At 37.4% G+C, this 24,918-nt stretch overlaps 1 protein-coding gene across 1 annotated transcript in view; it reads left to right on the top strand.

Moving 5' to 3' along the window:
- The first annotated feature begins 1,066 nt into the window (after positions 1–1,066).
- Positions 1,067–24,918, top strand: part of LOC122816942 (1,25-dihydroxyvitamin D(3) 24-hydroxylase, mitochondrial) — a 31,347-nt gene continuing 7,495 nt past the window's right edge. The window contains exons 1-10 of the mRNA XM_044090038.1: positions 1,067–1,343; positions 1,966–2,156; positions 3,329–3,422; positions 7,256–7,352; positions 9,500–9,591; positions 15,275–15,386; positions 15,600–15,745; positions 18,604–18,770; positions 18,878–18,956; positions 21,371–21,568. Of these exons, the coding sequence (XP_043945973.1) occupies positions 1,110–1,343; positions 1,966–2,156; positions 3,329–3,422; positions 7,256–7,352; positions 9,500–9,591; positions 15,275–15,386; positions 15,600–15,745; positions 18,604–18,770; positions 18,878–18,956; positions 21,371–21,568 (1,410 nt within the window). The 5' untranslated portion in view covers positions 1,067–1,109. The remainder of the gene's footprint in view (positions 1,344–1,965; positions 2,157–3,328; positions 3,423–7,255; positions 7,353–9,499; positions 9,592–15,274; positions 15,387–15,599; positions 15,746–18,603; positions 18,771–18,877; positions 18,957–21,370; positions 21,569–24,918) is intronic.

The following is a 24,918-nucleotide window of genomic DNA, read 5'->3' as shown; positions in this document are numbered from 1 at the left end:
AGTAATTTTACACAAAAAGAAATGACAGAGAGAGAGAGATTATTCATGAAATTTAAAATTCTTGTAAGAGTCAAGGGGAGAGCCAGAAACACACTGTATAAAAGGAAATATGTCTTTCTTTCCTTTCAAGTAAATAAATTAGAAACAGTGTCAAAATATATTTGTAAAAATAGCATGCTCAATTTATGCACAACTGTACACAACACACATTTATACTGGCTTTTACTTTCATTATATCTTTGGCTTTAAACTTTTGTTTTAAAGATAAATATAGTGTTATTTTTCCGTACTTACTTTTAACTGTGGATCTTCTTTCAACTGTAAGCCAGGAAATGCAAATTGAGTCTTAAAACTCGATAAACTTAATATTCTTAGTGCCAGTATTGATATATACGAGTACTGTACACAAAAAAAGAACAACACATTTTATAAGATGAAAGGAAAGAAAATGTTGATTTACAAGACAGGTGTTATAAAACAGTAATACATAAGAAACATTAGAGAACGTTTGCCACTACTGAGCATGGTTGCCTTAATTTTAAGATTAGCGTTCTTAGTCATCTAGTTTCCAAATATCCAACAGTTATTCAGTCACGGTTTGCAACGCAGAGTGTGACTGTCACAAGAGAGATAAGACTGTGTGTCTGAAGCACATGCTGCAATTAAAACAGACTATTTTAACAAGTACCTTTTGAGGTTTAAGTTTCTGCAGTGTAATGTCCAATTATAATTTATGTATGTTCTTTAGCCCAAAGAACTCACTAACTCCAATTTACATTAAACACTTCAAGCCCAAGATTTACCTAAGTCTCTGCATGAACTGCATCACCTCAGCCCTGTGTTTGTTCCAGGCTATCAAGCATTACAAAGGTTACTAACTTATTTCCCAGGTTTGATGAGTTCAACCACAGTGAATGACCTCAGTCCAAAACAGAATGTGGGACTTGCCAGCCTCAACAAGTCAATACCAGTTTCTGATTGGCTGAGTACTCCAGTTGCCCCAACATGCAAGTAACACTATAAAAGGATCACTCATATCCTAGTGAAAGCAGAAGATACACAGGTTTGTCATCGAAAGACTTCTGATCTACATCTTCTGAGCAATTGACATGAGGTGCCCAGTTGCAAAAGCTCCCTGGATCATAGAGGTCTTGAGAAAGACTAATGTCCTGGTGCAAAAGGCATGGGTATCAGGATGTGCCATCAGCTCCAAAGAGATGCCAAGTCTAGAGCCACCTGAGCATGGCATTGCTTCCATCCCTGGGCCTACAAGCTGGCCAATAATAGGCAGCTTAGTAGATCTCCTCAGGAAAGGAGGCCTGAAAAGGCAGCATGAAGCTATGGTAAATAAAACCACTTGACAACAAAGAGTTATTCTGTTCTTCTGTTTTTTTGATAACTATTACCTGTCATGGCAGAGCACCAACAATTTCTTGTATTTTAATTGTAGAGGTATCAGTATCCCAATCAGTTTCAAAGTTGTTCATGGTGTATTTTTAAATTTCTTGTATTTTGTTTCAGATGTTCATTTTTGCATGCCTACATACATACACACCCTCATGGTTTTGTACATACACAATCTCTCTCTCTATATATATATATATATATACACATATATATATATATATATATATATATATATATATATATATATATATATATATATATATATATATATAAAACACACACACACAGTATCCCTTAGGAGCTACTTAATATTTTCAGTGTGAAGGAAAAGCTGATTGTTGGAATAATGTACCATATATTACATCTTTTAATAGCATACACAATCTTCTTCTAAAAATGTCGAACACATCTGCATGTTTATTGTGTTGCAACTGTTTGTAAATGTTAAACTTTGATATGGGATTGCACTTTTCTACTGAATTGCTTCAATTCTGGAACTGTAATAAACTTTCTGTTAGTTTGTTTCTGCTGATTTTAACTGATTTCTCCCATTTATAGGTAGAGTACCACAAAAGATTTGGCAAGATTGTTCGGATGAAGCTGGGCTCCTTTGAGTCGGTTCACATTGGGGACCCCAACCTTCTGGAAGCTCTTTACAGGAAGGAGAGCAGTTGTCCACAGAGGTTAGAGATCAAACCATGGAAAGCATACCGTGACTATAGAAATGAAGCATATGGTCTGCTGATTATGTAAGTACCAGGTTACTTTACTTGCATTGGAAACAGCATGGCTGCTTATGTTATCTCCAGACACTTTACATCATCAGCTGTTTAATTATGAAAGAACTGAAGTTTAGCTAAATTATTTTGTTTAAATATCAACCCACCCTACTAATGCTTTTGTGAACTAATGGCTGAGTGTCTTGCTCATACTTTTTAAATCTAGTGCAAAGCATACTTTTAGAACTGCAATATAGTTGAAATCCATTTTGATGTGACAGTGCTTGTGTATTTTGCTGAAGAACTGTGATGCAGCTAGCATTCAGTTCCAGCTATATGCATAATATTTCTGTCACTAAAGAACAAATACTTACCCAGCTTTAACTGTGAGACTGCAACATAGCAAAGCTTAACATTTATAAAATAAAATTACTGAGCAAAACAGAAACAAAATAAAGATTAGTTAATCCTCATTTTGTAAAGCAGCAGGTTAGAAACATGGGACTACAGAAATGTCAAGTGCTTTTCTTTATTGTTATAACTTTGAACATCTTCCAGTTCTATTTGTTGGTACAGTATTTTTAAGTGAAGCAGAATTTGGGTTATCTAATGAGTAGTCATAAGATATACACTACATTTGTTTTACAAATACTGCTAATCTCTAACAAGGACAGATAAAATGCTGTTTAATGCCCATTGTATGGCCACACATGAAAAAGCAGACTTGCTAATAATGTATTTCAGTGGGAATTTTTTTTCTTTACATTAATACTCTGAGCGGTCATATAAAAATAAGTTAGTCAAGAAGTATACTAAACTGATAATTAATATAGTGTATGTTACTTTTAAATGCATCACATTTCCTTTATCACTTGATATTTCTCATTGCACAGATGGTCACAGTACATGAAAAGGGGAGTGTACTCGGAATGGGGAGCATTCAACTTTTATATTTTTTTATTTTAAAAATTACACATAGTTACAAGGTTACATTCTGTGGAAAATGTATTTTATAGGAATAAATCTAATTCTTATTAGCACTGGTAAAGTAGGCTCAGCTTTAAGGGCTAAAATAATTGGAGGCACACAGATTAAATGGGACTTATTTCATAACACCACATCTGCTCTTCGTTTTTATTAGCCATGACGGAACATATTGTTGTTCTGTACAAGTAAGTGTAATGTGTGACTTGTGTCTGCAGGGAGGGTGAAGACTGGCAGAGAGTAAGGAGCGCCTTCCAGAAGAAACTTATGATGCCAACCGAAGTCGGGAGACTTGATGGAAAGATTAACGAGGTACTTCTATCTCTTCTCATATGTAAAGTTTACCTTACAGACATCTTAATATGACAGCTTAACATTACTCCAAAGGCAGCTCTTTTAACAGCTTTTAATGTTGCAGGAATGTCTTAGTGTGTTTATATCTGCTGCACATTGTGCAAGCAGTGAGGCAGGAGGGAAGGCTGCAGCGTACTAAAAGTATATGTGACTCACGATAAAACAGCCAATCGGTACTATACACTGCAGTGAGATTTTACATATATTATCCTTTTATTTTTTTAAGACAGAAAGCTTTATTACCCAGTTAAGGCACTAAAACCCGAAGATGCAAAAAGGTTCCATGTGCTTTGATACAACTGAGATCATTACCCATGCATTCAGAATAGTACCAGACTCAAGTTATGGAGTTTCTAGCTTTTCACTTTCATATTGTTTTCTTTCATTCCATCAGCAGTATACTGAGGGACAAAAGGAGAAAAATATCTGATGCCCAACATCTTAGTAAATTAAAATATCAGCATTTCAGGTTCCTCTACCTCTGCTATCTGTTGGTCCAGAGTTTCACAGCCACTACTGTAGGGAAAGGAGGCTTCAATTATCAAGGACATCCAGGCCTTTCTCAGAATCAAGGCAATAATGTGCTTCAGACCCAGACCCATTCTGCACCATATAGGATACATTCTTGTGCCTATATTTTTGTAATAGCTAAACAATAAAACTACCATGCTTACAAAGCATTCTATTTTTCTTCACCCTTTCTTTAAACAGACATACTATAAAACTACCATGATCAAGCATTCTATTTTTCCTCAGCCTGTCTTTAAATGGACGCACTAGGAAAAACACCCTAACCAAGCATTCTACCTTTTCTTCAGCCTTTCTTTAAACAGACAAATTATATTTTTCAAGCTGGTATCGAGTTTTGGAATATCCAGAGTTTTTATGTTACTACTAATACTGATGTCCAGTCCCTGTTCCAGTTTGCCAGTGCCTTCAGAAACACATATAAGCTAAAAATCGAAACAATTACATAGTTCTACCCAGCATTTCCTTCAACCAGGTGTTTCACAATCATACCCTGAGCACGGAAATAGTGTCAGCTTTATGTGTGGGTATACAGCCCTGCCCTAATCACCCTGCAAATGCCATACATAGATAGATAGTCAACATTGCCCTCATCCTGATTTGAAAAAAAATTGTAAATACCCATCATTGTCCTTAGATTGTGAACAATATGTATAGATAATCAGCATTACTCTAATCACAGTGCAAACAACACATGCAGATATGCAGCATTTTCCTAATCACAGTGGAATGCCATGCATTGTGCTAGATATTTAGTATTGTCCTAACCACAATGTGAACACCAGATGTAAATACTCAGCACTCTAGTAGTCACTGTCGCAACACCATGGTAATTCAACAAAGTGCACACCATTGTCTTTGTCAATGTGCAACATACTGGGAAGGAAAAACAAAACTAAAATTCCCAACGATCTAATAGTATAACTCATTCTTTATTCGCAGTCCTAGTTCCTGCAGAACTGTTTTAATCATGATATGCACACTGGCCAAAGTGAAGAGAAGAAACATGATATGGAAAAGGTAGTAGTAGCAGTAACCGCATATTTGAGAAATAAATAAAACAGTTCTGTTTAATAGTGCAGACACATATAACATACATTATACTTGTAAGAAATTAATACAAAGGCTCCATAAAGGAACATAACTGGTGCATTACAAAGGCTCCATAAAGGGACATAACTGGTGCATTACAAAGGCTCCATAAAGGGACATAACTGGTGCATTACAAAGGCTCCATAAAGGGACATAACTGGTGCATTACAAAGGCTCCATAAAGGGACATAACTGGTGCATACTACCGGGCCAGCACTGAACCACACAACTCTGTGATGGCTGGGGAAATCATCAAAATGAAGTCACGCTACAAGATAGCTAACAGTATCTTAAGCATCATCAAATGTGTCTTTACACACTGTTTTTTCAAAGTATCTTACATGGAATCCCTCCTTCTCAAAACACTACCCTTTGCTAATTTCGTTTCCCTTCACTTCTGTAGACACAGTCGGTGCCTGGATACCTTAAAACATGATGTATCCAGCTCTTGCTTTCAAGAAGTACTCTCCTTGCAAAATAATCAGAAACATAGATTTCTGTAAGCCAGCTTCTGTCAAACCTGCCACATGGACATTATTTGGAGAAGGATAAGGTGAAAGATGAGTCTCTATTTCAGGAGGTGGACTCCTTTGTGCATTTCTGACTTTATTTTTTTCCTAACTATCTTTTGAATTGAGTCATACTTACTTACAAGAAAAAATGAGAAGTCAGACTGGGAAAGATTTGCTTCGCTGACAACTTCTTCAGGCTTTGATATGGTGGCAAGTGTGTAGTACTGGAAACCACTCATTCTATCTGGTTGCTTCCAGCAGATTCTTTGTCCTGCTATTTCACCCAGCCAACCACATCTGTTGGCTTTCTCACCTCTAGAGAAGTTACATTATTCAAAGGTTTCCGGAAGAATGAACTGCAGTTTTGTGATTTGGCTCCCTGATTTCAGTAGATAACACTTTAAATAATATTTTAAAGACAAATTTTCCTTCCAGTTGTTGTACAAGCCAAAAGGGGTACCTTCGACCTATTTTGATTATTAACATCTTTACATCTTTCTACTGCTGTCTTGTTTCTAAGAACATAATGCAGTGCCTATGACTTTGCAGTTACCCTGATGGTAGTAGGATGACATAATATTAAATTCTGGATTATGTATGTGGAAAGCGACATAGGATATTTCAATTACTGTGAACCACTGTGGAAATATAATGTTCATTTATTATTTATACACCTTCATGCACCACATCTATGTCTGCATTTATAGATATGTCGGCATATGTGGGTAAATATATGCACTCAGACACACACACATGCTTACATTTACCAAAATATTGATGAAAGTTTACTATAAATCTAAATTTACTGAATCTCTTCATAGTGTTAGACACGTTTAAGGGTACATATATGATTAAATGAGTAAACTAATCCTATAGAATGATTCACTCTGTTCCAGTATCTGGAGATCTTCTGTTCTTTAAAATAACAAACTGTTCCTCATTTGGACCCTCCTACTATGATTTTTTAGCAGCCACTGTTTATGAAATGCTGGAAGGTATGCCTGGCATTTAGTGGATGTAAGGCAGAGAACAGTACTAGCTAGGATGTCAGTCTATCACAAGATTCATATATACAAACACTAATATAGTCATTCACTCAGACATGGCACACATACCTATGGGTTCTTGCAATTTACCTACAGTATGTGTTTGTAATATGGAAAAAAATTGGAGCACCTAGCAAAAACCCATGCGGATAGAAAGAGGTCATGGGGGCTCCACACTGTAGGCACCCCAGCCAGGGACTAAACTGAAAAATCAAGGCCTGTGAGTCTACAATGGTAAGTGTTGGATCAGCGCACCATGACATATACTAAGTCATCCTTTATTAGTATGGTTGGAACCTGATATCATCATTTTCTGGGAATGTTTGTTTTATTTCATTGTAGTTGTCATTTTAATCAGAGCTAGTGTAATGTGACTGGCTTCTATATTTTTGAAATCTCCAAGTGATAGCTAGTTATTTGTATTTTTTGGTATGGGCTGCTCATGTAAGCCAAATATTACAATCTATAACCAAAGAGAATCCACCAACAAGAATGCATTTCCTATTGGACACGAGTATAATACATCAGATGCACGTAGGTAGCTGTATCTTTATTTTGTTCACTCAATAAACACTAGCTAAGCATTTTTTTGTTATTTCTTTTTCCTTAATAGGTTCTTCAAGATTTCATGCAAAAAATAGATGATATCTCTGATGAGAACGGAAAAGTCAAAGACTTATACTGTGAGCTGAACAAATGGTCATTTGAAAGTAAGTTGTTGTTCTTCACATTCCCCTCTCCTTGTAAAACATTTACTGAAACAAATATAAGACTGCTGTCATTTAGGCAGTTCTTGTAATACCTCTCAATGTTTGGCTACACAGTCATTCTTATGGAGGATAAATGTCACTAGTTTCATAGGATCTCTTTTCCAAGAATTGCAAAACATATCTGAAAGCAAGCCTTTAATATTATGTATAGTTATTTTATTATGCTTGCACTATTGCTGCTAGGAACTTGCTTTCAGAGACAGCCCTGAGAACACCGTGTCTCAGCAAATAAGGAACTGCTTATTTAAAAATACTAGACATAAACTTTCCTCATACAGATGATCTGGGTTTGAATCCTACAGTCTCCGTTTGAACACTGTGTGACCTCAGGCATGCCATTTGAGCCTCCTAGGCTTCCTTTATACTGCTGCTGTTAGGAGTATGATGCATGCCTCATTTTGCATTAGGCAGATTTTAAAAAATGTGTGTTAGAAATGTAACAATCGCACACAAATTGTAATGAATGTGCTTGTGTAGTGAAAGGGGTTTCAAAAAGATGAGATCAAGTCCACAACCCTAAATGAACAAGAAGAATTGAAATTAATACCATTTTGGGACCTTCTTCTCCATATGGTTACTCCTGATTGCACTACATGGTTACCATCAGACAGTGAGTATGTGATGGTATATGCTTATGAGCAATATTACTATTAATTATAATTATCTGGATACCCAGGAAGGCCAGCTAACACTTTAACATCCCTTTTTGCAAGGGGGATATGTGGGTGTAAGGAAGTTAGTTAAATATGGTAAGGGTCACATCACACAGGGCTTAAGGACCATTGTTACACTTCTTTCCAGATTGTTATATTGAAAGGAAAATGGAAGTAGCCCAACTGACTGAATAGCATTAGAATAAAAAGAATGTTCTGCATAAAATATATAAACTGGAACAAGCCCCATATTTTTGTCATGAGATCTCAGTTGATACTTTTCCCTGGCAGTTATAAAATTTAGCCTGGATATATGCTAGATATTACACTGTGAGACCTGCAATATTGGGATGTACTAATTAACTACAAGATACACTCTAATGGGATGTACTAGTAACAGCCATTCTACACTGGTATGCATAAGTTATTGTGACATACTCTATGAACAGTATTAGTCACCAAGGGATACCACACTGGGATGTACCAGTCCATCTCACATATTGTACTGGGAGGTATCAGTATTGCGACATACTACTTTAAGATGCACTAGTAATTGTGGAAAACTACAGTGGGAGTAATCGTGCCAATGGCATACTACATTGGGCTGTACCAGTACATACGACATATGACACTGAGATGTAACAAGCCCACTGAAGTAGTGCTTGGAATATATTAGGCACTGAGACATACTGTACTGAGATGTCGACAGCAGTACATTATTCTATAATTTTACATACCAGTTAATGTGATGCTCTGGTGTCAAATGTACTGTGTAATCTACTAAAGTTCTGTCGAGTGTATCAGCTTGTGTGCCCCTAGGAAATGCCCATCAGAGTGCTTACAAAACAGGCTCTGCATATATGCAGCACTAGTTTAGTAAAACATATTTCTTTTCTTGTGCACCTGCTGTAAGGAGTAACTTGCTGATGCAAGATGTTGGAAACATCACTTGTGTCATTTGTTATAATTGACTCTATCTTGTCATGGCCTAAACCACTGTTTTCTATGATTATGCAGTTCATGGCAAAGGAGCTAACATTTTGTAATTATTCTACAATGTGTTGTATTATCGAATGCATCATGTTAAGTAGACTTTACCATTTACTATATTATCCTAAACTGGTGACTAATTGCCTAATGTCATTCTAGGGGTTACCTCAACTTGCAAATTATTTGAGACTAAATACCCTTCAGTGCCTTATTTTAATTTCTTACTGAATTATGTCTATAGCAGGTTGCCCAACCATATAAACAGACATCTACTTTTCAGTGTATACTTTTATTTACTGAACAAATAAATAAAGTAAAAGAAGTAATATATTATCCCTGATGTAGTTCCAAAACAGAGAAAGGACCTGTTGCAGTAAAAAAAATCAGGTGTTTCTCAAGTAATCGTGTTGGCCTCTTTCATTTCACTTTCTCTTTCCATTTCAGCTATCTCACTGGTATTCTATGACAAGCGGTTTGGCCTTCTGCAGAACAATATACGGAAAGAAGCTTTAGACTTCATCGATTCAGTGAAAACGGTATGCAGCAAAGCATTTATGTGCTGAGTGGGGATTTCATAATTCCTGTGTAGGGAATGAAGTTTATTGTACGTGTGTGTGTGTGTGTGTGTGTGTGTGTGTGTGTGTGTGTGTGTGTGTGTGTGTGTGTGTGTGTGTGCGCTTATGTAAACACATACATACAGAGGGGAAGCTGTTGTTTGAGAAATGAATCTCTTGAGCAGTTCTTATAAATGCAGAGAAAGCACAGATCCTACAGAGAAAATATGCCCAGACATCATTTAATGTACATTTCATAAAGTAAAAACTTTATACCAGTACATCACTTGTTTTCATGCTCATTTTTTTCAGGAATCTTCCTTATATTAAATCTGTGTTAGTCAATGCAGCACTTTATTTTTAAAGAAAGCATAAAACAGTTCTCTGTTGTACAGAAAGTAGTTTATATTGTGCTTCATAAGCTTGAGAGTTGAATTCTACCAGCTTGTCTAATTTGCACTTTAAGTTAATTTAAACAAACAAGCAAAAAATAATTTAATTTCACTAACCCCCTCCCAGTCTTTCCTCTCTCCCATGTTTACCTTTATTTATGTATGTATGTGTGTACATGTGTATGTGTGTATTTAGATTTGTTAACCAGGGCAGAGCAGTAAGATAATAGTTGTTTTCAATTCTGAAATTGTTAGTGATCTTGGTTAAGTTTGCAAAAATATAACTAGAATTAAATTGCTGTTTCATAGATTTTCTCTGCATTGCATGAAGTAATAAAATCTCACAGTATCATTCACCACAGTCACATGAATTATTACTTTTTTTTTGCTGCAATTTCCAAGCAGCACATCTATTAGAAGATGAGATTACACATACAGCGTGATAACTACTACTGTTTTCACGAGCGAAAGAATACACACATAGAATTTATTCTGTAGAAAAATATCAAGCGTATATATCATTGTATAATCTTCGAATATGCCTGTGCCATTCATGTCATGTTAAATTCAAATTTAAATTACACCTGACGTCCATGGGGCAATCACTAGTGGAACTATACATGGCACTCAATAAACTAGGCATAAATCCCTATGTCACAAGATGGGTTGCCAACTGGCTCACTGACAGAACCCACACTGTAAAAGTTGCAGACTCCAAATTTGACCTCAAACCAGTGACAAGTGGAGTACCACAGGGTTCCGTCCTGGGACCGCTCCTGTTTGGTATCTACTTCTCTGAAGTACAGGCTAACACAGAAGGCCTCTGGCTAATGAAGTTCGCAGATGACTGCAAACTAGGAGCCATAGTCAAGTCCCCAAATGATGTGAACATCCTACAGAAGGGCCTCTCTGAGACAGATGCCTGGTGTCAGAGCCATGGCCTCAAGCTCAATGCCAAAAAGTGCAGTGTCATCTCCTTTGGTAAAAACTCTGTATCCATGAACTACCACATAGGCAGCAATCTACTTAACACCGAATGCATGATAAGAGACCTTGGGACCCAGGTGGACAGTAGTCTCTCCTTTGATAGTCACATCATCACAGTAGTCAGGAAGACCTTCTACGTGGCACACCTCATCATAAAAGGGTTCTCGTCCAGGAAAAAAGAGGTCATTGTTACCCTATACTCATCACTCATTAGACCCATTATAGAGTACAACGCCCCTTTTGGAATGTACCTCACAAGACATCTGCAGCAGCTGGAAAGGCCACAGAAGTACCTCACAAAGAGGATTACTGGACTCAAACAAATGCCCTACACTGACCGCTTCAAAAAACTCCAGTTTTACTCCGTAGCATATCGCCTACTCAGAGGTGATCTCTGCCTAACATATAAAGCTATGTCAAACCCAGAGCTGTTGGACATGCTACACCTAAAGAAATCCCTATCCCTCCGAGCTACATGCTCTAGGGACCTTGGCACCACAATAAACAGGACATGCTGGAGGGATAGATTCCTATCCCAGAGACTTCCCATACTCTGGAACTGGCTACCCATCTATGTCAAGCAAAGTTCTTCATTAGCAATCTTCAAGAAAAATCTTGATGAGTGGATGGGAAATAGGAAATACATCCCAGGGATCACTTCTGTGTCTCTGGTCATCAGTGGCACAGGAAAATAACTTTCTTGGGTGGCGTAAGCCAGGGAACCTTGTTGGCTAGGCTTGTATGGGCCCTTGGGCCGATAGCCTAGTACCAACCTATGAACCTATGAACTATACATAAAAGTAAATACAAGCAGTTTATGTATTAAACAGATACTTTTTTACTGCATGCAATGAGAATCCGTAGCATTATTTTGAATAAAAAGGACGACTGACCTACAAATATTATTCTTATTGCTATATAATAACAAGAGCTCCCAGGAATGGTTAAAAATATTCTTTGCTCAAAACTTCATGCAAGCATAGCTAGCACATTGACAAAGCTTTTCAGGAAGCACGGTGCAGGGATGCAGTCTTAAAGCTGTGTTAAACCTTTCTGTGTGCTGTGTAACTCTTAGACATCAAAGTTATGCAAGTATTTTAAACACCTTTATTAAAATATTACTTAAAAAATGGGCACACATACCTTAACATTTGTTTAATTTCCATGCATTATACAGTACATTTATGTACTCTTTCTTTTCAACAATTATTATTCACTCCAGTGTTTCATAAATTGTTCAACTGATGCCTTTCCTTAAACCTCACTCCTCCTGAACATTATTCTGTATGTATAATTGCCACAAATTCCATTTATTTCTAAGTAATTTGCTCCTTCCCTTATCTAAAAATCACACCTCCAGTTATTTTATCCTTTTTCAATATTTAGTGCTTCAGTTACACTTGGTTTAGAAAGTTATGCAAATCTTGTCTGAACCAAGTGTCACTATGTTACTTGCACATAGTTCTGTTTTACAACTCTCATTATATTACCCTAACATTTCCTAGCTATGCATGGCACTGAGGATTTCCTTTGTTCTTGACAAGCTCTTGATATAATCTTTCTGTTTAACCAATAACCAGAAAAAAAAGTGATGCAGGTCAAACCCAAGTATTAATCTGCTGTTACCTGTGATGCATAGTAGTAGTCACATGACATGAGAATGTGCTAACATTTATTTAAACTGTGTGAATCATACTAATGGGATGCAGAAAATACTCAAAATTATTAAATCAAGGAAAAAAGACTTCCAGCGCTAAAGCTTAGTGACACAAAGGATACTATTCAAACCACTAGATAATAAAATAATTACATTGCAAGCACGTATCTGAGAGAAGACTTTATGGGTAAATATGCAGCTTATCACACCTGTAGGCTTGCTGTCTTTACCTTTGCAGAATGAATTAAAAAGCACTTTGGTAACGTAATTCTGGGGAGTTCCATATATTAACAATGATAATCTAAGCTGTTGTAAAATGTAGAATACCACTTTCACTAGACATCTGTATTATACTTAAGCACTTTCTTGAAATATATATATATATATATATATATATATATATATATATATATATATATATTCTCTCAATAATTAACTGTTAACTTCTTAGCAAAAAAATTGTGACCTAAAACCTGAATGAAAAAAAACAAAAAAACAAAAACATCATGCAATATGAAAAACATACAAACTACACAAACAGCTAATTGGCATTTTAGTACAACTGAAATCATCTTTAAAGACTTGCACTACTTGGCTGTTTATTTTATACATAAGCGCTAATTATTTATTTATTTGTTGGCATTGGAAAGTCTATTGGGCCAAAAAAGCCCATTTTCAGTGGAGGGCAAGGGAGAAAATCTCCAGAAGCCAGTTAGTATAATAGTACATAATTTTCAAAGCAGTTAGTAAGTCAGTAGAAATTGTAGAAGCTTGTCTCAAATTGTGCATTAATCTGGTTACCAGTCTCATCTAATACTTAGTGCAATATTCACCATGACTTTTAACTTATAGCCCATTTAGGGCAGCAACAATGCCATAAAATATATATCTTCTTTCAGTGCAATACATACTGCAAATTTGTAAATTAACCATAGTGCAATACTATAAGGTCTATAGTACAAAACTCTAAGGTTCACAGTGCAATACTCAAATGCCTGTTTCTGTGCAATGATCAGTATAATGTCTTAACCAAGTACCTGTACAATACTAGTCTCAGGCAAGTAATAGTCCACAGTAAAAAGTGTTAAAATGCATTTCTAATTGTGTGTAGTATTAGTCGTTCTATCTGCATGTCCATGATGTAATAGCTAGAAGTTATATGTAAATGTCTTTGAAAATAGTCTATATGTTGTCTGCACATTGAGTCCAGAGACACAGAATTTTGTTTAGTTTTTGCACGTGTGTGGTTTCTGAATGACAATAAAGTTTATTTTGACTCTGACTAAATGCAAACAGTATTATACAAAAACAAACAGTATTCTACAAGAACAAAATAAGATGCATATAAGCATACTGTATGTACATATTAATACAGTTTAGGGATACATAGTAACTTAAGCAATCATATTACTATACATTTAGAGAAAATAGAATGGTAAAAGCAGTCCTATATATTTATTTTTTCAAGGTGCTCTAAAAGTATCAGCCAGAACAATAGTGCCAGGTGACATGTAAATTGAATTATTACCTGATAGTAAGGCATAGATAGATAACGTATACATGTTTGAAGTAGTGGTAAAGGAAAATTTGAAGAGGTGAAGATGTGAATAAGGGTGAAATATGACTTAAGGTGTGAGGATTCAGCTTATGGAGGGATGAGAACTGAGGCACTTGCATTCTCATAGGGTGGAGTGGTGTTGTCGCAGAGATTTTTAGAAGGAAGAGATATTACTGGAGGTTCTGATAGCTACTGGGAGAGCATTCCATAGCTTGGCAATAGAGAAAGAGTAGAGCATGTCACCAGCTGGGAGTTTTGGTTTGTCTACTTGCAGGAGAAGTTGATTTTCAGATCTGAGTGGCCTGTTTGGGTGGTAATGGCTTAAAACGGTAGAAAGGGCTGGGCAGTCTAATGGTCTGTAAATGATTTAGTGTGCTATGATTAATTGTAGATAGGTTAGATAATGTGGAAGTTTGAGCCAGTAAAGCAATTCTAGGGAGATACAGTGATGGGAAGAGTATTTTGCATTGTTTGCAAACTTGGCAACCTTATTATAACAGGACTCAAGCTGTCCTGGATATTGGTAAGGAGGGGAGCACCATACAGGAGAGAAGGTAGGAGAAATGTTGAGGCCAGAGTTCTCTTTGTAGAGCAGGTAAGAAAGCATTTAGGTCTATAGAGGATGCAGTAACAGTAGCAGTAAAGGCATTCTGGGTTATTTTCAGACGTTCTGTTGTCGATTTAGCAGAGCAAATAATGGTTGAATCATCACCATTAGGAGATGGCAGGTCATTTATTAGTATGCAATGAATGAATCTTTAATACATCATGCAAAGATGTGACCCTTGAGTACTGTTCTTTAGGTCTCTGCATAGCTTAAGTATCTTACCAGACTTGTGTAAAAGATTCTCTAATGTTAAGTTTTGAAGTGTGGATCAGAAAGCATTCCATGGATTTGTAATAGTGGTCTAGAATTATTGTCCAATCAGCTAAACTGAGCTAGCCAAGGACCAGAATTTTTATCATCTGTTTTGTTGCTGAAGAATCATTAATTTTTAACATTACCCAAAAGTAAGATTTTATTTTAGTCTAAACTTGTCATGTAATATGGTTTTGTAATGGTTTCTACAGATGATGAGTACATTTGGCCTGATGATGGTAACCCCAGTTGAACTTCATAAGAGATGGAACACAAAAATCTGGAAGGACCATACGAAGGCCTGGGATCACATTTTCAAAACAGGTAGCAATGTTAAGTGGATTTACATATTATAGAGTTTAAATTATATTCATAAGACCATGATCTGGCTTGTGTCTTTGATGAATAAGGTTATTTGTTTATTTTTTTATTTATATTCTTGGAGGACAGAAACTATAAACATAAATTAATATAGTGTCTGCAGTAGGTCATATTGCTATATAATTTTTAAATGTAAAAATATTATTTTTTTAACAGTTAAATATTACATCGACAAGAGATTAATGAGGCATGCAGCTAAACCATCAGAGGACTTTCTTTCTGACATTTTCAGCTGTAGTAAGATAACCAAGAAGGAGCTATATGCTACAATTACAGAAATGCAAATTGGAGCTGTAGAATCGGTAAGAAACTCTATCACCTTTAAGTCTTTGCTGTAAAAATATAAACAACGTGGGCATTGAAAAGGCATATGAATGAATAGTTAATAACCATCAAACACATGACTGGATTAAATCTTTTTAATGTATTGTAGAATTCTGAACAGTCTGTGTAATACATTCCCATGTTTTCTAATAAAATAACTTGGTTTGGTCTCTTGTGTTAATGGCTTACTCTGGTGTAAGCCTACTGTATAGATAGGACTTATAGTGGAATATGTCAATTCCATTGAACAAAGTCTTTTGGAATCTGGCCCCCATACTACCTGGTATAGTATCTCAGTTATGCGGATTTTTATTCCTTACACAGTTGAATTTATATTGCTTAAGTGTGGCTACTACTACCCAGTAAGCAATTACCAAAGCCATAATAACTACCTGTATGCTTGATCATGTATAAAGCCCACCCCATAGGTATTTAAGTGCGAATGGCTGTAGTATTTTGGGGGTAAGAGGAAATAAACCATTGTTGGAATCACCAAAACAATGGTCATAAAAATGTTTATAAAAAGATAGGTGACTATTATTTAATTCATTCAAGGTAAGAAGAGAAAAATCTTTGATAAGAAAGGAACATATTTCTATAGAAGATTTATTTAACTGATGGCTGGCATTACATATAACTTTGTTGCTTTAACAGTGTCATGAATTTTAATGAAGGATAAAAGGATATATATAGAGAAGCAAAACCACAAGGCAAATGCAAGTTATTATTTCTTGTTTAGTGAGACCCCCTCTGAAACACTGTAGGAAGCTCTGGGTATCACATTTTGCAAATAGCATAGAAAAGCCTTTCTAAGGAGGCTGTGAGGTCAAACACAATGAAGGGAATAAAGAAAGTAGTTCTATTTGGGAAAATTTGGTTATACACTAAATAAGCTCAGCAGTTTAGGCAGTAAGCAGAGAAAGAGGCCAATGGGATGGATTAATCAGTTCTTATGTACCACCAATGTCTGTGAATATCTGGACATTATCAGCTGCATCTTTTCTGGTGTAGCATGTAATGAGTGATTAGGTTACCTTTCTGATATGACATACAGGAGTGGTTTGATAACCTGTCTAGTATGTCATGTGGAGCTTGATATGCTATACAGCAGCAACATAGACTGAAATACCCCAGTATAGCCTGGTGTCTCGTTCTGCACAGTTGTGTACTGGTGTGAAACAGACTCAGTTGTGCACTCATAGAATGCACTGTTTGTTTGTGTCTTTCGGCTTTTTCCGGTTAGGGGTCGCCACAGAGGAACTCCGGTCCGCTAATAATTGGCAGTTGATTTTTACGTACCAGCTTGCCAGGCCTGACACACAACCTTCAACGAAGGTACACCCATTCACGCATATCTCCACGCAGAAGATGCTCTAGCTGAGAATCGAACCGGACAGCGTCTTACTGTAATTGCCTCCCCCCCTTTTTCCCTCAAGTGCGTTGCCAGTTTTTTGAAAATTAAGATGTATGCTATCTATGTATTGTAACTTGAAAATGTCAAAAGGAGAACATTCATACAGAATAGTGGCGGGTTGAATTTGTGCTTATGCTTGTCAATTTTGGAGTCACATCACAGCTCTGAAATGTGAAACTCTAGTACCTAGATCATCACTAAAAGCTCAGTTCAGCTCAATGAATCCTGAACAATTCATTCCATTCATTTTCTGATTAGCCTCTTAATCCATTTCAGGGTCACAGAGGAGGTGGATCTTCTCCTGGGACTCAGTGGGTCAATAAAGAGAAACTAATTTTAAACAAGGCACTATGCCATCACAGAACACACATCCAGATGCATAGATGCACACACACACACACACACACACACACACACACACACACACACACACACACACACACACACACACACACACACACACACACACACACACACACACACACTCACACACACACATTTCTGAGAGGCAGCAATGCCAACTGCTCTGCTTCTGTGCTGCTTACATTCTATCCAAAGTGAAGTTAAAATCCCTTGTTTGTCAATTTTGTGCCCCCTAAGTGGTCACTTTGATGACTATACATTCATTGTAGGATGTCATTTAGGATTGTTTTTTTAATTGTGAATTCGAGAACAGCGCTTGGACTTCATAGTGCTTGCATTAAAACCACTGAGCTGAAAGTGAAATAATTACTAATAAATGACACTTAGCAATATTGTTCAAGCAGTAATGACTGACATGCCAAGTCATTTTAAAGCACTCAGTGACTGATGGGGGAGTGGTTGGTTTAAAGTGCTTCTCACTAGCTGGCTGCTAATCAAAGGAGCTTTCCAGAGCTAAGGTTGCCAGTGCAATTGTGACCTTTGCTACAAGCTTTTTATTTGAGCTGCTTAGTGTTGAGCCTCATTTGCTTCTTTTAGCTTTCTGACATGAACTGTGCTCTACATGCTCACTTTGTGTTTAATGCAAAGACTCGCTGGGAGCATAATTTGTGTCTTAAACTCTCTGATGTATCAGCAGGTTACTCACATGAGTGATGCCATTTCAGATACCAGACATTGGTCCTAAGTGCATAATAAGCTATTTAATAAGCCTGACATTTCAAAAATTCATTAACCACAAATAATTTTTGCACACTAGTGTTCTTGGTAAAAAAGATATCTGGACATTTTATGAAATCTGAGTCATAAATTTCAAAAGGCATTTTAGAAATGGCATTACTAATTTATATAAGCTACATACAGTTTATACAGTTCTGTACAAGGTTTGCAAGACTTGTGATGAGATGTAGACAGTGCATATATTCATTAGATTAACAAAGTGCAGGAAAGCCTGTTTACCAAACTGTTTCTTGGAGTAATGCTTTTTGATTAAATTTTCAGACGGCAAACAGTCTGCTCTGGGCCATCTTCAATCTTTCCCGAAACCCTGATGCACAAGAAATACTCTTCAGAGAGATAGAAGATGTTTTACCTGAAAACCAAATTCCTACTGCTGAAGACATTAAGAGAATGCCTTATCTCAAAGCTTGTCTGAAAGAATCAATGAGGTACTACTTTAACTTAAATGTTATTTCCCTCAATGACCATTTACATTTTATATTTAACATGCAGTTCCTGCAGCCTTTCTAACAGAACCTTAAACTGCTGTCTTTAGGTTAAAGCCTTCAGTGCCATTTACAAGTCGAACCCTTGACAGAGAGACAGTTCTGGGAGATTATGCATTACCTAAAGGGGTGAGTATCATTTTGTGATCTTTAATGCTGGTCTAAGTTACCACTGACTTAGGTAGATGACACAATGGATAAAAGTCTTACCCAAAGGACCTACGTGTTCAGTTAGCATAAGTCTGAAGCAGGTGGAAGTTATTTGTGACACTTGTTTAGGTCAGAAAATTTAAAGCACTTTTAAGATAAAAAAATGTCAGTGTTGCTAGCTGTACCACAGGAGACAGGTACAGCTGTAGTACTGATATATACTGTGCCACAGATTAAAGCCACAGAGTGACACTAACAGTTACAGTGTCATAGGTGATAAGTACAGGACTGACAATGGTAGTGGTGTCACATGTGACAAGTATAGGTGTGGCAGTTGAGCCACAGGTGACAGACACAGTGGTGTCAGTGAAATGCTGTGCTACAGATGTCAGTATCAGTGGTAATGGGGTGACACTAGTAATGGTGCTAGTTGCAACAGATACAAGTGTGGCACTCATCATTTTGCTATAGACATCCAGTACAAAGCCATACTCATCATTTATGTGCCACAGTTAATAAGAAGAGGGGTGGTGCTATTATTGTGCCACACATGATAAGAACTGGTATGGTAGCTGAGCCACAGATGACAGGCACAAGAGTGTCACAGAAGTGTTGTGCCACAGGTGATAACTAGTGGGTAGGACTGTCTGTTGTTAAATCACAGGTAACACATTAGGAGTAGTCACTGGTGCCTGCTGTGCAACCTATACAGCTGTTGTATTTGCGTTTGCTTAACACTGGTAACAGGTATGTACATGACATGGACATTGGTGAACCAAAAGTAGGCATTTTGGGACATGCTTAAATTGCTCAAGGGTTAGTTGAATGGCTATCTTAAAAATGTAATTTTCCTTCAGAATGCAGAGGCAAATTATGACATTTTGCTCAGAAGACTGCATTTTGACTATATGGTAACAAAAAAAATGCAGAAGAAGACATGATGACTTTCCACAGCTGGTAAATGTGAATATAGACTTGTATCCATGGAAGGATAAGCAAAAACTATGCTAAAGCTGTGTCAGCTTCATATGATTGGTAAGTGTTAACATGATCAGCACACCTTTCGTGCCAACGGGGGTATATTGAACAAGTGGTTCATAGGTTCACAGATAAGTACTAGATTAGCTGCCCTTGTGAACCAATTTAGGCCTGGCCAGTTTCCTTTTTTCTGCTTGAATTAACCTATCCCATATGGTTAGAGATTGGCCTTATCTATCCTATGGCTGATGATTATATATAACCCCTAATGAGAATAACTGGGATCATACCATATATAATTTGATGATCCTGTGCTTGGGATAAAGCATTTCGGAGATGCCTCTCTCCATTAGTAGTACAGGGGGGAGTCCTGGGGTAAATCTCCTGTTTCTCATCCATAGGTACAAGTTGCACTTGAATATGGAGAAGAATGAGCTTTGTTTTATGTGGCTGGGGCGTATTTTTCCACAGCAGCAGTATCCTCTGCAAGATAAATAGTTCTGTTGAAGCTGCAGAAGAGGTTCAGACCCCTGGACTATTTCTGATGCCATTTGACTTGCTGACATGCAATAAATCCATCAGTACTGTGTTGGAGGATGCCTTGTATGCCAGACCCAGGTCACTGCTTAGCAGTCTGTAAGATACCAAGCATAGTGAAATGGCTTTGAGTCAGTCCATGTATTAGATGCTGTTTAGGCCTTGTATCCTTTTAGTAAGGATAGTAGTTTGGTAGTTCAGAACATTTCTAAAGGGTTCAGTGGTAAAATGAGGAACTTACCAATTTAGTTATCATTTATTAGCTGGATAAACCCTTGAGAAGTAACAAATATTACAGAAGAAAACAATCCGTCCAGCCGGCCACAGACCCTTTTTTCCCATTTTTCACATGGGGCCAGGGTGTCACTTCAAGAGTGACGATCATATAGAGTCAAGGTTTACACCACTCGGTGGCTAGCCCTGCAAAGAGTATGCTTACTTGAGATTTTTCATAAACTGAAGCAATGTCTTTTTCCTCTCTATGAAAGCTAGGGAATGGGGAACTTAGTTTAATATTTCAAACAAAATGATTCACTTTCCATTGCAGAGTCTTTATTCAGAGGCACTTTGGTAGACATCTGCTGAGCAGTCTTAGTTTGAATTTTGTCCTTTGCAGTTAGTTCTTACCCCCTAGTAATGACCTGAAAGCTCATTAAGGGTGATGATAGGAAAATATAAAGTAACCCCTCTGGTATAGTCAGAAACAGTTCTTTTGATTTTTTAAAACTAATTCACTTCATGTTTTTTGTCTAGCTTCATCTTATAATGACTGTAAAAAATTGTGAATAGACTAAAATTGCTGATTACATATACCTGATATGTTTGAGAAATCTTAAAAGCTGCAGCTAGTAATAATAGTGTATTCCTTAAATCTGCAGACAATAGTTATGATAAACAGCCATGCTCTTGGGTCAAATGAAGAATATTTTGAAGATGGAAAACACTTTAAACCTGAACGCTGGCTTCAGGAAAGGAGTTCCATTAACCCCTTTGCTCATGTACCATTTGGCGTTGGCAAAAGAATGTGCATTGGGCGTCGCCTGGCAGAACTGCAGCTACAGCTGGCACTGTGTTGGGTGGGTATTGTTTTAGTTTTTTTCTAAATAAGTAGTTAATTACCCTTGAAAAAGGTGTTTGGTTTGTATAACTAAATGATATGTATAAAAAGTCTTTGAAGGTTTTAGGTATGCAAGTCAAGTTGACACTACATTTTATTTGAAAAAAAAATGTTAGTCAGGTCCAAATGTAACTAGTGAAAGAAAGTGAAGAACAAATAATGAGCCAGCTGTTTCCTAGAGTTTAGTCATTATTTTTGGATTATATGACGGTTATGAACTAGCATCCTACAGACAGCATGACAAAAATCAGCAAGGAAAGAATTTACCAAATCTAAGATAAGGCACAGAACCATCTGTACCTGTAACCAGAGGTATTATCCTTCAACCACACTAACAAATCTTGTCTGAAGGGCGAGGAACATCAAGGTGTACACTGCATATTAGCTGTGTGCAGACAGCAGGATGTACACTGCATGGTAGTTGTATGCAGACAGTAGGATGTACACTGCATGGTAGTTGTATGCAGACAGCAGGATGTACACTGCAGGGTAGTTGTGTGCAGACAGCAGGATGTACACTGCATGGTAGTTGTATGCAGACAGCAGGATGTACACTGCAGGGTAGTTGTGTGCAGACAGCAGGATGTACACTGCATGGTAGTTGTATGCAGACAGCAGGATGTACACTGCATGGTAGTTGTATGCAGACAGTAGGATGTACACTGCAGGGTAGTTGTATGCAGACAGTAGGATGTACACTGCAGGGTAGTTGTGTGCAGACAGCAGGATGTACACTGCATGGTAGTTGTATGCAGACAGTAGGATGTACACTGCATGGTAGTTGTATGCAGACAGCAGGATGTACACTGCATGGTAGTTGTATGCAGACAGTAGGATGTACACTGCATGGTAGTTGTATGCAGACAGCAGGATGTACACTGCAGGGTAGTTGTGTGCAGACAGCAGGATGTACACTGCAAGGTAGTTGTATGCAGACAGCAGGATGTACACTGCATATTAGCTGTGTGCAGACAGCAGGATGTACACTGCAGGGTAGTTGTATGCAGACAGCAGGATGTACACTGCATGGTAGTTGTATGCAGACAGCAGGATGTACACTGCATGGTAGTTGTATGCAGACAGCAGGATGTACACTGCAGGGTAGTTGTGTGCAGACAGCAGGATGTACACTGCATTGTAGCTGTGTGCAGACAGCTGATCTGTGCAGTAGGGTACTGTTTACTTATTTATGTTTGCAGATAGCTGGACAGGACTAAAACTACCCCTTTTTGTTTGCTGAAGTACTGCATAATGAGCTCATAATTATGATCTGTTTTGCACAATTTGTTCTTGGTCTAATAGATGTTGGTACTTTTTGGCTGTGTGCTGTAAATTATATTATTGTTATGTGATTTACTGTGAAATCCCTGTTGATATGTTTTACATACATTTATATGTCTGTCATGACTACATGTAGACCTTACTTCTAAACACACTGCAAAAAGCCAACTCAAATTAATTCTTCACATCCGACTGCAGTTATCACAAGAGTTAACAATCAGTACATCCCTGATTTCATCATCATGGCAATCTGCTAATTGAGAGTTCTGAATAGGTATTTCTGAAAATGAGCCCAACCATCAAAAAAATATATTAATTAATTTTATTTTATTTATTTAATCTTTATTGACTGGGAAAGGCCGAGTGGGCACAAGCCCTTTTTCAGTGGAGGCCTAGGGGTAAAAGCCCCAGAGTAAAAAGTGTTACAAATAACAAAATATGCAATACATAAGCTCATACCATAGAGGTACCTACAAGGATAACAAGGTACAAATAGAGGTTTTTAAGAAAAGACAGAACAGATACTAAACAAGAGAAGGATGGAGTGAAGTAGTTATTTCACTTTGTTTAGAAAGGCATGATTAAACTAAGAGAGAAGTCAACCTAGAGTAGCATATAGTAGAGAAGTTCAGAAAGAAAGAGAAGAAGGGTGAGGCACAGAGGAATAGGCAGGGGATCTAGAGAGAGAAAGTGCAAGAGGGAATAGCTGGGAAAGAGAGACTCCTATCAGGTTGAGTAAGTAAAGATCAACAGTGTGGTGTAGTGAAGGAAAGCCTATAAAGATGGCAAGAATGGGGGGGGGGGGATCAGCCAGGTGTAAAATTATGACTGTGAACCATGTGACACATCTATGCAACTGTAACTGGCAAATAGCATAGCTGTTTTCACATCAGTAGGGCTATCTGGCTCTGGGAGTTCTGAACAAGTGCTGCCAACTAACCCTGCCCCTATCAAACCTATTAGACTGCCTGCTAACTGACATTTTTGAACCAGTGAGGTGATCACCATTCCAGCCCATCTTACACCACTAAGGTTGTCTGCCCAGTCACAGTTCTGAATAAGTGCATGCACACTGATATGCACAGTTATTCAGAATGTCAGTCTGCAGTTGACTTGTGGCTGTGCTAACACTTGCAGGAATGAAGGTCGCATTCTAGATGGGAATGATGGTCACATTCTAGATGGGAATGAAGGTCACATTCTAGATGGGAATGATGGTCACATTCTAGATGGGAATGAAGGTCACATTCTAGATGGGAATGAAGGTCACATTCTAGATGGGAATGAAGGTCACATTCTAGATGGGATTGATGGTCACATTCTAGATGGGAATGAAGGTCACATTCTAGATGGGAATGATGGTCACATTTTAGATGGAGCTGACAGCTGGCTGCGGCTGACTTCTGATCATATATAAGATAGCAATAGCTATTATGTGACTCTTGTCTGTGTCCATTTATAATGATCATAGAGTGGAGTAGGGTGGTAGATAATGCACAAGGAAATTAAATTATTTTAACTGGTGGTAGCATTGTGAAATGGAGGAGTATTAGACAGCAGAGAGCTGTTTCAGAGTGTGTTACTTGGTGATTATACTGATTGCAGTGATGGCAAGGCATGACAGATACAGAGAGTGTTTGCTTCAACTTTTAAAGGAATGGATATTGTTTGCAAGGCCTTGAGATGATGAGTTCTAGGCCTGCATGTATTCAGCAGTGCTGCCTTGGAAGACTATGCTTGTGTGCTGTACCTATATGTAGCCCTTAAATTCCATGGATATTGGCTGATACTATCCTCCTGGACTCAGTATCCATGCAGTCTTATGATATCTCCTTGGGAATTGAACTCTAGAATTTTTGATGCTATACCATTAATTGTCCTAATGTATACCTTTTATAAATCAAAGCCCATATCTATTTTTGTTAGAGCAATTCATTTTAATTAAAACCATAAGTCTAAATTTGTTATATTTGGTCCACTTTTCTGGTTCTGTGTGAAACAGTGTCTCACTCTGCAGCTGAATCAAGG

Source organism: Protopterus annectens, chromosome 12.part0 (genome assembly GCF_019279795.1).
Source record: "Protopterus annectens isolate FY-2018-M chromosome 12.part0, PAN1.0, whole genome shotgun sequence".
NCBI classification, from domain to species: domain Eukaryota; kingdom Metazoa; phylum Chordata; order Ceratodontiformes; family Protopteridae; genus Protopterus; species Protopterus annectens.
This window is presented reverse-complemented; position numbering and strand designations above follow the sequence as displayed.